The 12609-nt window shown below is 46.6% G+C and overlaps 1 protein-coding gene across 2 annotated transcripts in view; it reads right to left on the minus strand.

Moving 5' to 3' along the window:
* Positions 1–12609, minus strand: part of LOC115207504 (kazrin-like) — a 291628-nt gene that overhangs the window by 65802 nt on the left and 213217 nt on the right. For both annotated transcript variants that reach the window (XM_029774614.1, XM_029774615.1), the window contains exon 4: positions 6598–6705. In XM_029774614.1, coding sequence (XP_029630474.1) covers positions 6598–6705 — 108 coding nt within the window. The remainder of the gene's footprint in view (positions 1–6597; positions 6706–12609) is intronic.

Below are 12609 nucleotides of genomic sequence, written 5' to 3' on the forward strand. Positions count from 1 at the left end.
AGCTTTTATTTCCATCATCACATTCCCAGTGGGTGAGAAGTTTACATACACTCAATTACTAGCATTGCCTTTCAATTGTTTAACTTGGGTCAAACGTTTCAGGTAGCCTTCCACAAGCTTCCCACAATAAGTTGGGTGAATTTTGGCCAATTCCTCTTGACAGAGCTAGTGTAGCTGATTCAGGTTTGTAGGCCTCCTTGCTCGCACACACTTTTTCAAATTCTCTACAAGATTGAGATATAACGATGGTCATTATGACCAAATAGTTCTATTTTTGTTTCATCAGACCAGAGGACATTTCTCCAAAAAAGTACGATCTTTGTCCCCATGTGCAGTTGCAAACCGTAGTCTGCCTTTTTTATGGCGGTTTTGGCGCAGTGGCTTCTTCCTTCCTGAGCGGCCTTTCAGGTTATGTCGATATAGGACTCGTTTAACTGTGGATATAGAGACTTTTGTACCTGTTTCCTCCAGCATCTTCACAAGGTCCTTTGCTGTTGTTCTGGGATTGATTTGCACTTTTTCCACCAAAGTACGTTCATCTCTAGGAAACAGAACGCGTCTCCTTCCTGAGCGGTATGACGCCTGCGTGGTCCCATGGTGTTTATACTTGCGTACTATTGTTTGTACAGATGAACGTGGTACCTTCAGGCATTTGGAAATTGCTCCCAAGGATGAACCAGACTTGTGGAGGTCTACCATTTTTTTCTCAGGTCTTGGCTGATTTATTTAGATTTTCCCATGATGTCAAGCAAAGAGGCACTGAGTTTGAAGGGAGACATTGAAATACATCCACAGGTACACCTCCAATTGACTCAAACGATGTCAAGTAGCCTATCAGAAGCATCTAAAGCCATGATATCATTTTCTGGAATTTTCCAAGTTGTATAAAGGCACAGTCATTTTTTAGTCTATGTAAACTTCTGACCCACTGGAACTGTGATACAGTGAATTATAAGTGAAATAATCTGTCTGTAAATAATTGTTGGAAAAATGACTTGTGTCATGCACAAAGTAGATGTCCTAACCGACTTGCCAGAACTATAGTTTGTTAACAAGAAATTTGTGGAGTCGTTGAAAAACGAGTTTTAATGACTCCAACATAAGTGTATGTAAATTTCCGACTTCAACTGTACTGTAATAGGTGGTGTCAGAGACTCTAGTCAACCAAGTTATAGACTGTTTTCTCTGCTACCGCACAGCAAGCGGTACCGGAGTGCCAAGTCTCAGACCAAAAGGCTCCTTAACAGCTTCTACCCCCAAGCCATTAGACTGCTGAAGTCAGAGATTCCTAAATCACCCCCCCCCCCCCCCCCCCCGTTGGTTACTTTTGCCGAATAAAGTGTGCGCCTGATCACAACTCTCTGCTCTCCTGCACCTGACTTCAACACCAGTAGCGCATACGCTGACAGTATTGTTTGAGGAGAGTGCACAATTATGACCTTGAAAATGTATGAATAAACCAATTAGGCACATTTGGCCAGTCTTGATACAACATTTTGAATAGATATGCAATGCTTCACTGGATCACTCTAAAACTTTGCACATAGAGTGCTGCTATCTAGGTGCCAAAGCCTGAATTGCGCCTGGGCTAGAATAATTCATTATGACCTTTCTCTTGCATTTCAAAGATGATGGTAGAAAAAAATACAAAATATGGTTGCTTTTTTCTTTGTATTATCTTTTACCAGATCTAATGTGTTATTGTCATGATCGTCGTAATGAGCGGACCAACGTGCAGCGTGGTCTGGGTTCCACATATTTTATTAAAGTGAAACGCACAAAACTACAAAGAATAGCCGATACATGAAGCTCAAGCAGTGCTCATAGGCAACTACACAGAAACAAGATCCCACAAACACAGGTGGGAAAAATAACTACTTAAATATGATCCCCAATTAGAGACAATGATTACCAGCTGACTAATTGGGAATCATACAAAACACCAACATAGAAAAAGAAACTAGAACACAACATAGACATAGATATACTAGATCACCCCTAGTCACGCCCTGACCTACTACACTATAGAGAAACAATGGCTCTCTATGGTCAGGGCGTGACAGTACCACCCCCCCCTCCCAAAGGTGTGGACTCCGGGCGCAAAACCTGAAACCAAATGGGGAGGGTAGGGGGGGTGACTAGTGGCGGTGGCGGCTCCAGTGCTGGGCGAAGTACCCACTCAGCTCGCGGATCCGCCAGCATCGGTGGCGGCTCTGGTGCGGGACGAAGAACCCGATCATACCGCGGAACCGCCAGCATCGGGGGCGGCTCTGGTGTGGGACAAAGAACCTGCTCAGCTCGCGGATCCACCAGCTTTGGTGGTGGCTCTGGTGCGGGCCGAAGAACCTGCTCATCCCGCGGATCCAGCCATGGACCCGGGCTGAACACTGTGCCTGAACTGGACCTCGGTGTCAAGGAAGGCTCCTGCCATGGAGCGGGACTGGACACCAGCCCTGGCCTGGACATCGGTGCCGATGAAGGCTCCTGCCATGGAGCGGGACTGGACGCCGTTTCTGGATTGAGCATCGGCGCAGAAGAAGACTCCGGCCATGGAGCGGGACTGGATGCCATGTCTGGACTGGGCACCGGCGCAGAGGGAGGCTCCTGCCCTGGAGCTGGACGTTCTGGACCTTGGACCGTCACAGGAGGTTCCGGACCGTGGACCGTCGCAGGAGGTTCTGGACGGTGGACCGTCGCAGGTGGTTCTGGACCGTGGACCGTCGTAGGAGGTTCTGGACCGTGGACTGTCGTAGGGGGTTCCGGTCCGTGGAACATCGTAGGGGGTTCCGGACCGTGGACCGTCGTAGGGGGTTCCGGACCGTGGACCGTCGCAGGAGGTTCCGGACCGTGGACCGTCGCAGGAGGTTCCAGACTGTGGACCGTCGCAGGAGGTTCCGGACTGTGGACCGTCGCAGGAGGTTCCGGACTGTGGACCGTCGCCTGAAGCTCTGGACTGGGGACCGTCGCTGGAAGCTCTGGACTGGGGACCGTCACCAGAAGCTCTGGACTGGGGACCGTCGACGGAAGCTCTGGACTGGGGACCGTCGCCGGAAGCTCTGGACTGTGAACTGTCGCCGGAAGCTTGGTGCATGGAGCCAGCACAGGTGGCACCGGACTGGTGACACACACTTCAGGGCGAGTGCGAGGAGCAGGCACAGGATGTACCGGACTGTGAAGGCGCACTGGAGGCCAGTGCGTGGGGCCAGTACAGGTGGCACCGGACTGGGGACACGCACTTCAGGGGGAGTGCGAGGAGCTGGCACAGGACGTACCCGGCTGTGGAGGTGCACTGGAGACCTGGTGCGTATAGCCGGCACAGGTTATACCGGAACGATGACACACCTCGCACGGCGAGTGCGAGGAGCTGGCACAGGACGTACTGGGCTGTGAAGGCGTGCTGGAGACTTGGTGCGTAGAGCCGGCACAAATTGTACCGAACGATGACACACTTCGCACGGCGAGTGCGGGGAGCTGGCACAGGACTCACCGGACTGGGGACATGCACTTCAGGGCGAGTGCGAGGAGGGGACACAGAACGTACCGGACTGGGGAGGCGCACTGGAGGCCTGATGCATGGGACCGGCACAAGTTGCACCGGACTGATGACATGCTCCTCCAAACGCCTGCGTTGCCGCATACTCTTAGCCAACTCCATTCTCCAGGAATCCCTCCTCGCACTGTTCCATTGACTCCCAGGTGGGCTCTGGTACTCTCCTTGGGTCGACCGACCACCTCTCTATCTCCTCCCAGGTTGTCACTGGCTCACCCCCCGGCTCCGCCGACCACGCCGTGGGCCATCTCCTCCTGGGCACACTGCTTAATCCTGCTGTGGTGGGATCTTCTGTCACGATCATCATAATGAGCGGACCAACGTGCAGCGTGATCTGGGTTCCACATATTTTATTAAAGTGAAACACACAAAACTACAAAGAATAGCCGAATACTGAAGCTCAAGCAGTGCTCATAGGCAACTACACAGAAACAAGATCCCACAAACACAGGTGGGAAAAATAACTACTTAAATATGATCCCCAATTAGCGACAACGATTACCAGCTGCCTCTAATTGGGAATCATACAAAACACCAACATAGAAAAAGAAACTAGAACACAACATAGACATAGATATACTAGATCACCCCCTAGTCACGCCCTGACCTACTACACCATAGAGAAACAATGGCTCTCTATGGTCAGGGCGTGACAGTTATATTCTCCTACATTCAATTCACATTTCCACAAACTTCAAAGTGTTTCCTATCAAATGGTATCAACAACATGCCTATCCTTACTTCAGGTCCTGAGCTACAGGCAGTTAGACTTGGGTATGTCATTTTAGGCGAAAATTGAAAAAAAGGGTCCGATCCATAAGAGATTCATTTTGGGTCAATCACAGTGGTCAGATATTCTGCCGCTGTGCACTCTCTGTTTAGGGCCAAATAACATTCTAGTTTGCTCTGTTTTTTGTTAATTCTTTCCAATGTGCCAAGTAATTATCTTTTTGTTTTCTCATGATTTGGTTGGGTCTAATTGTGTTGCTGTACTGGGGCTTTATGGGGCCCGTTTTTGTTTGTGAACAGAGCCCCAAGACCAGCTTGCTTAGGGGACTATTCTCCAGGTCCATCTCTGTAGGTGATGACTTTTTTATGGAAGGTTTGGGAATCGCTTCCTTTTAGGTGGTTGTAGAATTTACCAGCTGGATTTTGGTAATTACTTGGTTTCGGCCTAATTCTGCTCTGCATGCATTATTTGGTGTTTTACGTTGTACACTGAGGATATTTTTGCTAAATTCTGTATGCAGAGTCTCAATTTGGTGTTTGCCCCATTTTGTGAATTATTGGTTGGTGAGCAGACCCCAGACCTCACAACCATAAAGGGCAATGGGTTCTATAACTGATTCCAATATTTTTTGCCAGATCCTACTTGGTATGCCAAATTGTATGTTCTTTTTGATGGCGTAGAAGGCCCTCCTTGCCTTGTCTCTCAGATCGTTCACAGCTTTGTGGAAGTTATCTGTGACGCTGATGTTTAGGCCGAGGTATGTATCGTTTTTTTGTGTGCTCTAGGGTAATGGTGTCTAGATAGAATTTGTATTTGTAGTCCTGGCAACTGGACCTTTTTTGGAACACCATTATTTTTGACTTACTGAGACTTACTGTCAGGGCCCAGGTCTGAAAGAATCTGTGCAGAACATCTAGGTTCTGCTGTAGGCCCTCCTTTGTTGATGACAGAAGCACCAGATCATCAGCAAACAGTAGACATTTGATTTCAGATTCTAGTAGGGTGAAGCCGGGTGCTGCAGACTGTTCTCGAGCCCTCACCAATTTGTTGATATATATGTTGAAGAGGGTGGGGCTCTCCCTCTCTCTCCTGCACCCCCTCCCTCCCTCTCTTTCTCTTCCCTATCTTATTCTCTCTCCCTTTCTCTCTCCCCCCATTTCTCTCCCTCTCCCCCTGTCTTTCCCTTTCTCTTTCACCCCCCCTCTCTCTTTCTCTGCTCCCCCTGTCCTCCAGCTACACCAGATGATTGGTCACTCTGCATTATAAGCACATGAGAGTGTTGATGGAGAGCTGAGAAAGACAGGCATTAAGATATGAATAATTGCCCTGGGAGGGGAAGAAGGGAGGGAAGGAAGGAGTGAGAGAAGAAGGAGTGACAGAGAGATACTACCTCTGTCCAGGGCTGATTGAAATGTCATAAGGCTCATTTAATGACCTGAGCGTGTACTTCTGCTGCTTGAAGGGGCAGTATTCGATGAAATGATTACAATTATAATTGTGGGGGACACTCTTCTGGCTTTCTGGCAGCATGATAAAGAATAATGGGTATCATTAGTAGGAGAAAATGAAATGCCCACAAGACTTATAGATTGACCAATAAGCTTTAGGTGATCAATACTCTTTATGACGATCCTCCTCAGTGGCCAGTATCATTACTGATCATCCAGATCACAACTAAGAGAGAGAGCCTATATTCAGAAAGTTCTTTAGGAGGAAAATTAGATGCCATTTACCTCAAAATGAAGACTGATTAGAGCAGAAAATGGTCAAAACCACAATACAACAAAGATGAACATCAATAGTACTCTTCTCTATTCAGATGCTACAACAATAGAATGTAAAGAGGTTACATCTGCCCCTCTCACCCCATTCAGCTCTCCTATCAATGTTTCTCTGTATTGTGTCTGAGCACAGCACAGAATTGGGTGTATACAGTACAATGCCAAGCAGATCATTAACCCTGTGTGCTGTATACTGTCTGTACATTACAGCCATTTGATTATAGTATCTAACAGTTGGCAGTAAAGCCTTTGCACCCGTGTCCAGCCAGCCATATTGACAGACAGACAGACAGACAGACAGACAGACAGACAGACAGACAGACAGACAGACAGACAGACAGACAGACAGACAGACAGACAGACAGACAGACAGACAGACAGGACAGAGACTCACAGGCCATTGCTCCTGTCTGTGTCCACCCATCTGACATGCTGACAGGTCTTTGTCTCAGTCTCAACTCCTGGCACAAATCACCATGCACACACTTCCTTCCGTCACCAAGGCAACGCCCCGTATTTCCAAGGCAACACCCTACCTTTGTCAAGCGAGGAGTCTGGAGTCCCAAAGTCCATGAGGCTGGAGATCTCTGTCTGGTAACAGATATCGCTCACCACCGACTTCTGCCTGTAATTACCGGCAGAATCTGTCAGAAAAAAACACAATAGGACACATGACATCAGACCAACAACAGGGACTAGCATCATTGAGATGTACAATAACGTTATGTTCACAACAGATCTCTTCAGGAAGACGTCTTTCTAAAGAGGAAGGACAGTTATTATTAGCATTTACAAAGCCAAGGGGCACTAACATGACTCACACAGGTGGTGAATAGCTGTGTGTCTGTGTGTGTGATTGTGTGTATGTGTGCATGCTTGCGCGTGTGAAAGAGGGACAGAAAGAGAAAGAAAGAGTGAGCGAGTAATCAAATGAGTCACTGTCTGCGTTAAACTTGTGATGTGATGAAACTTCCATACACACTGCTGAGAGGTTTTCAAAAACAAACAATTATGTTTGAAATTGGCAGAGCCATTATAGATATGAATTGAGTTTGACAGGCACTATTCTAATGAACAATACAGCTAATAGATTTTTGCATGTTTAACAATTGCAGGAGAAATGGGAGGAGGACCTTATTCATACAGATCATACACTGCTCACATTTTCAATCCACTGTCTCATTCCTTTTCACACTTTTTCTCTCATACTGTCTCTCTCTATCTTGCTCCACCAAACTGTTTTGCGTCCAGTAGAATAATTTAATGGTTCTGATCGAACTCTGCTGCTTGAGCTCTACAGGTGACGGTTCATCTGCTGTCCGTCTCTCTCCTCTTGTCTATCCTCTTCTCTGTCCTCTTCTCTGTCCTCTTCTCTGTCCTCTTCTCTGTCCTCTTCTCTGTCCTCCTCTTATCCATTCTCTCCTCCTCTTCATCCTCCTCTTCATCCTCCTCTCTCTCCTCCTCTTCATCCTCCTCTCTCTCCTCCTCTCTCTCCTCCTCTTCATCCTCCTCTCTCTCCTCCTCTCTCTCCTCCTCTTCATCCTCCTCTCTCTCCTCCTCTCTCTCCTCCTCTTCATCCTCCTCTCTCTCCTCCTCTCTCTCCTCCTCTTCATCCTCCTCTCTCTCCTCCTCTCTCTCTCCTCCTCTTCATCCTCCTCTCTCTCCTCCTCTCTCTCCTCCTCTTCATCCTCCTCTCTCTCCTCCTCTCTCTCCTCCTCTTCATCCTCCTCTCTCCTCCTCTCTCTCCTCCTCTTCATCCTCCTCTCTCTCCTCCTCTTCATCCTCCTCTCTCTCCTCCTCTCTCTCCTCCTCTTCATCCTCCTCTCTCTCCTCCTCTCTCTCCTCCTCTTCATCCTCCTCTCTCTCCTCCTCTCTCTCCTCCTCTTCATCCTCCTCTCTCTCCTCCTCTCTCTCCTCCTCTTCATCCTCCTCTCTCTCCTCCTCTTCATCCTCCTCTCTCTCCTCCTCTCTCTCCTCCTCTTCATCCTCCTCTCTCTCCTCCTCTCTCTCCTCCTCTTCATCCTCCTCTCTCTCCTCCTCTTCATCCTCCTCTCTCTCCTCCTCTCTCTCCTCCTCTTCATCCTCCTCTCTCTCCTCCTCTCTCTCCTCCTCTTCATCCTCCTCTCTCTCCTCCTCTCTCTCCTCCTCTTCATCCTCCTCTCTCTCCTCCTCTCTCTCCTCCTCTTCATCCTCCTCTCTCTCCTCCTCTTCATCCTCCTCTCTCTCCTCCTCTTCTTCCTCCTCTTCATCCTCCTCTCTCTCCTCCTCTTCATCCTCCTCTCTCTCCTCCTCTCTCTCCTCCTCTTCATCCTCCTCTCTATCCTCCTCTCTCTCCTCCTCTTCATCCTCCTCTCTCTCCTCCTCTCTCTCCTCCTCTTCATCCTCTTCTCTCTCCTCCTCTTCATCCTCCTCTTCATCCTCCTCTCTCTCCTCCTCTCTCCTCCTCTTCATCCTCCTCTTCATCCTCCTCTCTCTCCTCCTCTCTCCTCCTCCTCTCTATCCTCCTCTCTGTCCTCCTCTTTGTCCTCCTCTAATCCACTCTCTCCTCTTTATCCTTCTCTCTCCTCCTCTCCTCCTCCTCTTTGCTCCTCCTCTTCATCCTCCTCCTCTCTGCTCCTCCTCCTCTCTATCCTCCTCCTCTCTATCCTCCTCCTCTCTGCTCCTCCTCTCTCCTCCTCTCTATCCTCCTCCTCTCTCTCCTCCTCCTCCTCTCTCTCCTCTCTGCTCCTCCCCCACTTTCCACGGATAGTTCTGTATTGATTAACTCATGTCATTTCCAGCTCTGAATCAGAGGAAAGGCAGCTAACTCTCATTATAAACTGAATGGTTCGTGCCCTGAATGCTGATTGTCTGACAGCCATGGTATATCAGACCATATACCACATTTATTTTCACTGCTCTAATTACGTTGATAACCAGTTTATAATAGCAATAAGGCACCTCCTCATCATCCTCTGCCTCATCCACCTCCACCATCTCTTCATCATCCTCCACCTCCTCCTCTACCACCTCCTCCTCTTCCGGCTATGAGGGACTATAAAAGAAACACATGTTCACAGGAGAGGTGGCAGCAATATTTTTGCATGAACATGAAGTCATTTTCTAGAGCAGACCCAAAACGACAAAAACTGAAATAATTTCTTCAGAAGATAGCATCCCTGGCATTGATCTGCCGTTCTTCTCGCTAAAGAATAAACGTGTTCAGAGACAGGCTATTCCCATGCTGGTCACGTACAGGAGCTCTCGTTGTCTGGTGTACAACTGTATCATGACAAGACACTGGATCCATTTTAGTCATTTAGCAGACGCTCTTACCCAGAGAAACATAGATTAAGTGACTTGCTCAAGGGCACATCGGCATATTTTTCTCCTAGTCAGCTCAGGGATTTGAAACAGCGACCTTTCGGTTACTCTAAAACGCCAGGCTACCTGCTTCTCCGAACACAACCCTGACCTGTCAGCTAGTTCACAGGCACACCTCTCATCTTCTATTCTGTCGTGTCTCACTTTTGGTGTTCAGCAGTTAAACACTACAGGCTCCATAGCGGAGCAATGATAAACAGGCTTACAGGCAAGAGAATAAAACTAAATCTAACCTTCAACTTTCAATTGGTTGCCTCGTGTCTGTCAGTCAATGAAGTTATAATGCCAGAGAAGCTGGTGTTTGGAGGATATATTGGCAAGGGTGTTAGCAAACCACTTCAATATATCCTCCCAACACCGGCTTCAAGGTCATTCTCACTTTTATACAATGGGTTAGCAACATATTCAAATAATGATTGGCATATTTTCCTATTTTTTTAATCCTTCCTTCCACGAGATACAGTATAGTCCCAACACAAATCAAGGGTTGCTACCCAAGCCGGCTGGTCGTTCGTTCTATTGGTTCGGTTTCCAGACACGTGGCCCAGTCGTTAAGTATTCTTGCTCTAAATCTATAGACGTGACCCAGTCGTTTGTTCTAAATGTTCCGTTGCCATGATGGCTGACAACATTCTTATCCCTTGCTTGCTAGCTAGCCAACTTCGGCTAACACAGTCACGCCAAACAGCGCAGCAAGAATAACAAAGTAGCTGCATTTGCAATTGTTTATGCTGTTTTCTAGTGATTTTGGGGGGATACATTCATAACATTGAGCTAATGATGTGCGATTTCACCTGGCATAAAAAACTTGCTCTCTCGCCAGGCCGCTGTTCCGAAGAGATAGCCAACTACACAGCTAACAATATCACTTCAAACTTAAGCTGGAATGACAGCAAACTGCATTTTGTGTTTTTCTATTGACATTTCCTCGTATATGTCCATAAAAATGATGCTGATTCATTATTTTGACTGGCTGAGAAAAGCTTTCAGCCTGTCTGTCTCGTCCCGACACTTTTATTACTACGGGACAGTTGGAGTTGGAAATTCAATATTGAAACAATGTTGCAAATGTCCGAGAGACAAATCTCCGCTGTTGAAAACCAAATGCTAGTCTAAAAGAAATGGGAGATAATGTGTAGATGTTTTTTACAGTGGAGATTTAAAAATTGCCTGGCTGGGCTGATGAGACAGTGGATTGCGCAGTCAGATGCAATAGTGAATATGCATTTCAACGTCATAGCCTTAGCCGGTGGTAAATTAACCAATCAGCATCCAGGATTAGACCCACCCTTTATATAAGCAAGGGATAATCAACAAGAGGCTATGCGTTCTATGGAAAATAATGAACAACGTGGAAGGTAGGTTCTAACCTTCCACGGAGTTGCATTATTTTCCAGAGAACGCATAGAGCCACGAGTTGACTTCCCTTTTATACCATGGCTATAATTTAACACCTTTGCCGCTAGAAATGTGTTCAACATCCACTGAAGTAGCTAGCAAGTTTACTAGATAGGACAGTATCTAGTTGCCTTGGTAACCAAACAGACTTGCTAGTTTAACTAACTAAACCATCCGTCCTAGCTTGCAATTATGAAAATCCAATTCAACAATGCCAATAATGTTATCAATTAGACTTTTGCTTTCAAAAGCGGCTCAAACATGTAACGTAAGAATGAACCACAGCCATTGAATTGTACGGTGCAAATATACCGTGCGTTATTCGCCTTATGTAGCCCCGCCCACTTCACCCAGTTCCATTCGAACACGATTGTGCTGGTGTTTCCATTTTTTTCAAATTCTGTCAATGCTAATGAATTATCCCAGAGCAGTGGCTAGCTAATAATTAAATAACGTGCATCATTAACACATCTTAACAAAAACATCGCTCACATTTGTTGGCTTTTTTGTACCATGTTTTTGTGCTTCTACCATGTTGTGTTGCTACCATGTTGTTGTCATGTTGTGTTGTTACCATGCTGTGTTGTCATGTTTTGCTGCCTTAGGTCTCTCTTTATGTAGTGTTGTGACTCTTGTTGTGATGTGTGTTTTGTCCTATATTTATATTGTATTTGTTTTTTTAATCCCAGCCCCCGTCCCTGCAGGAGGCCTTTGACTGTTGGTAGGCCGTCATTATAAATAAGATTTTGTTCTTAACTGACTTGTCTAGTTAAATAAAGGTTAAATAAATACATTTTGGAACACACACAAATGGTTTCACCAGAAGGAGGGAAAAGGATTGGTATTTTTGAAGGCCGATGTTCAGCTCAGCCAATCAAGCAGCTCTTATCACTCTGCTTGGGCACTTGTATCCAACAAAGGATCATTAGAGACGGCTGGATGCGCTTGCATCGCTGGCCTTGGAAAATCATGCAGCCTCAATTTTGTGGAAGGTAGGCTAATAATGCACACTCTAGAATGCTCTTCAAGCCAATCAGAAATGAGTATTCAACAATGCCATAGTATAATACTACATGCATCTAGAGTAGTAGTTGGATAGGGTGGGTTCATATCTAAACTATTACAAAGAGCTACCAAATCCAGATGGAGAAAAAGCTGTCTGAAACATTGTATGCTTCAGGTCAATGTGATGATATTGTAGTATTAAAGATAAACATATTCATTAGTAAGGAGGCTGTGACCAAAGCAAAAAGGCGCCGTTAGGCAAAAGGCATCGTTAGTGAGGCAGGCAAAAACTATCATACACGGGAGGAGTAAATGACGGGGAAAATAGAGCTCCGAAGAGAAGTGACTCCCGCACACCTGTCTCCACCCACAAAATCACACACACACAGAGAGAGAGGGAGAGGGAGAGAGCACTGGGGCAGTGGCGGCAAGTCAAGGAGACACTGGATGAGCACTAGACGGCGGGGCAGGAGCAGATGTGACAGGGGATCTATGTGAGTGAGAGTGTGGGCTGGAAAGTGAGCTGCGTTCAGGGGATCTACGTGTATGAGAGTGTGAGTTGGAAGCAGGCGTTACAATCAGCCGTTTCCAGCTACAATAGTAATTTACAACATTAACAATGTCTACACTGTATTTTGGATCAATTTGATGTCATTTTAATGGACAGTAAATGTGATTTTTCTTTCAAAAACAAGGACATTTCTAAGTGACCCCAACCTTTTGAACGGTAGTGTATGTTTACAATGCCAAAGCAAGTGAAATTGATAAACAAAAGTGAAATT

The sequence above is a fragment of the Salmo trutta genome, chromosome 14 (assembly GCF_901001165.1).
Source record: "Salmo trutta chromosome 14, fSalTru1.1, whole genome shotgun sequence".
Lineage (NCBI taxonomy): Eukaryota > Metazoa > Chordata > Actinopteri > Salmoniformes > Salmonidae > Salmo > Salmo trutta.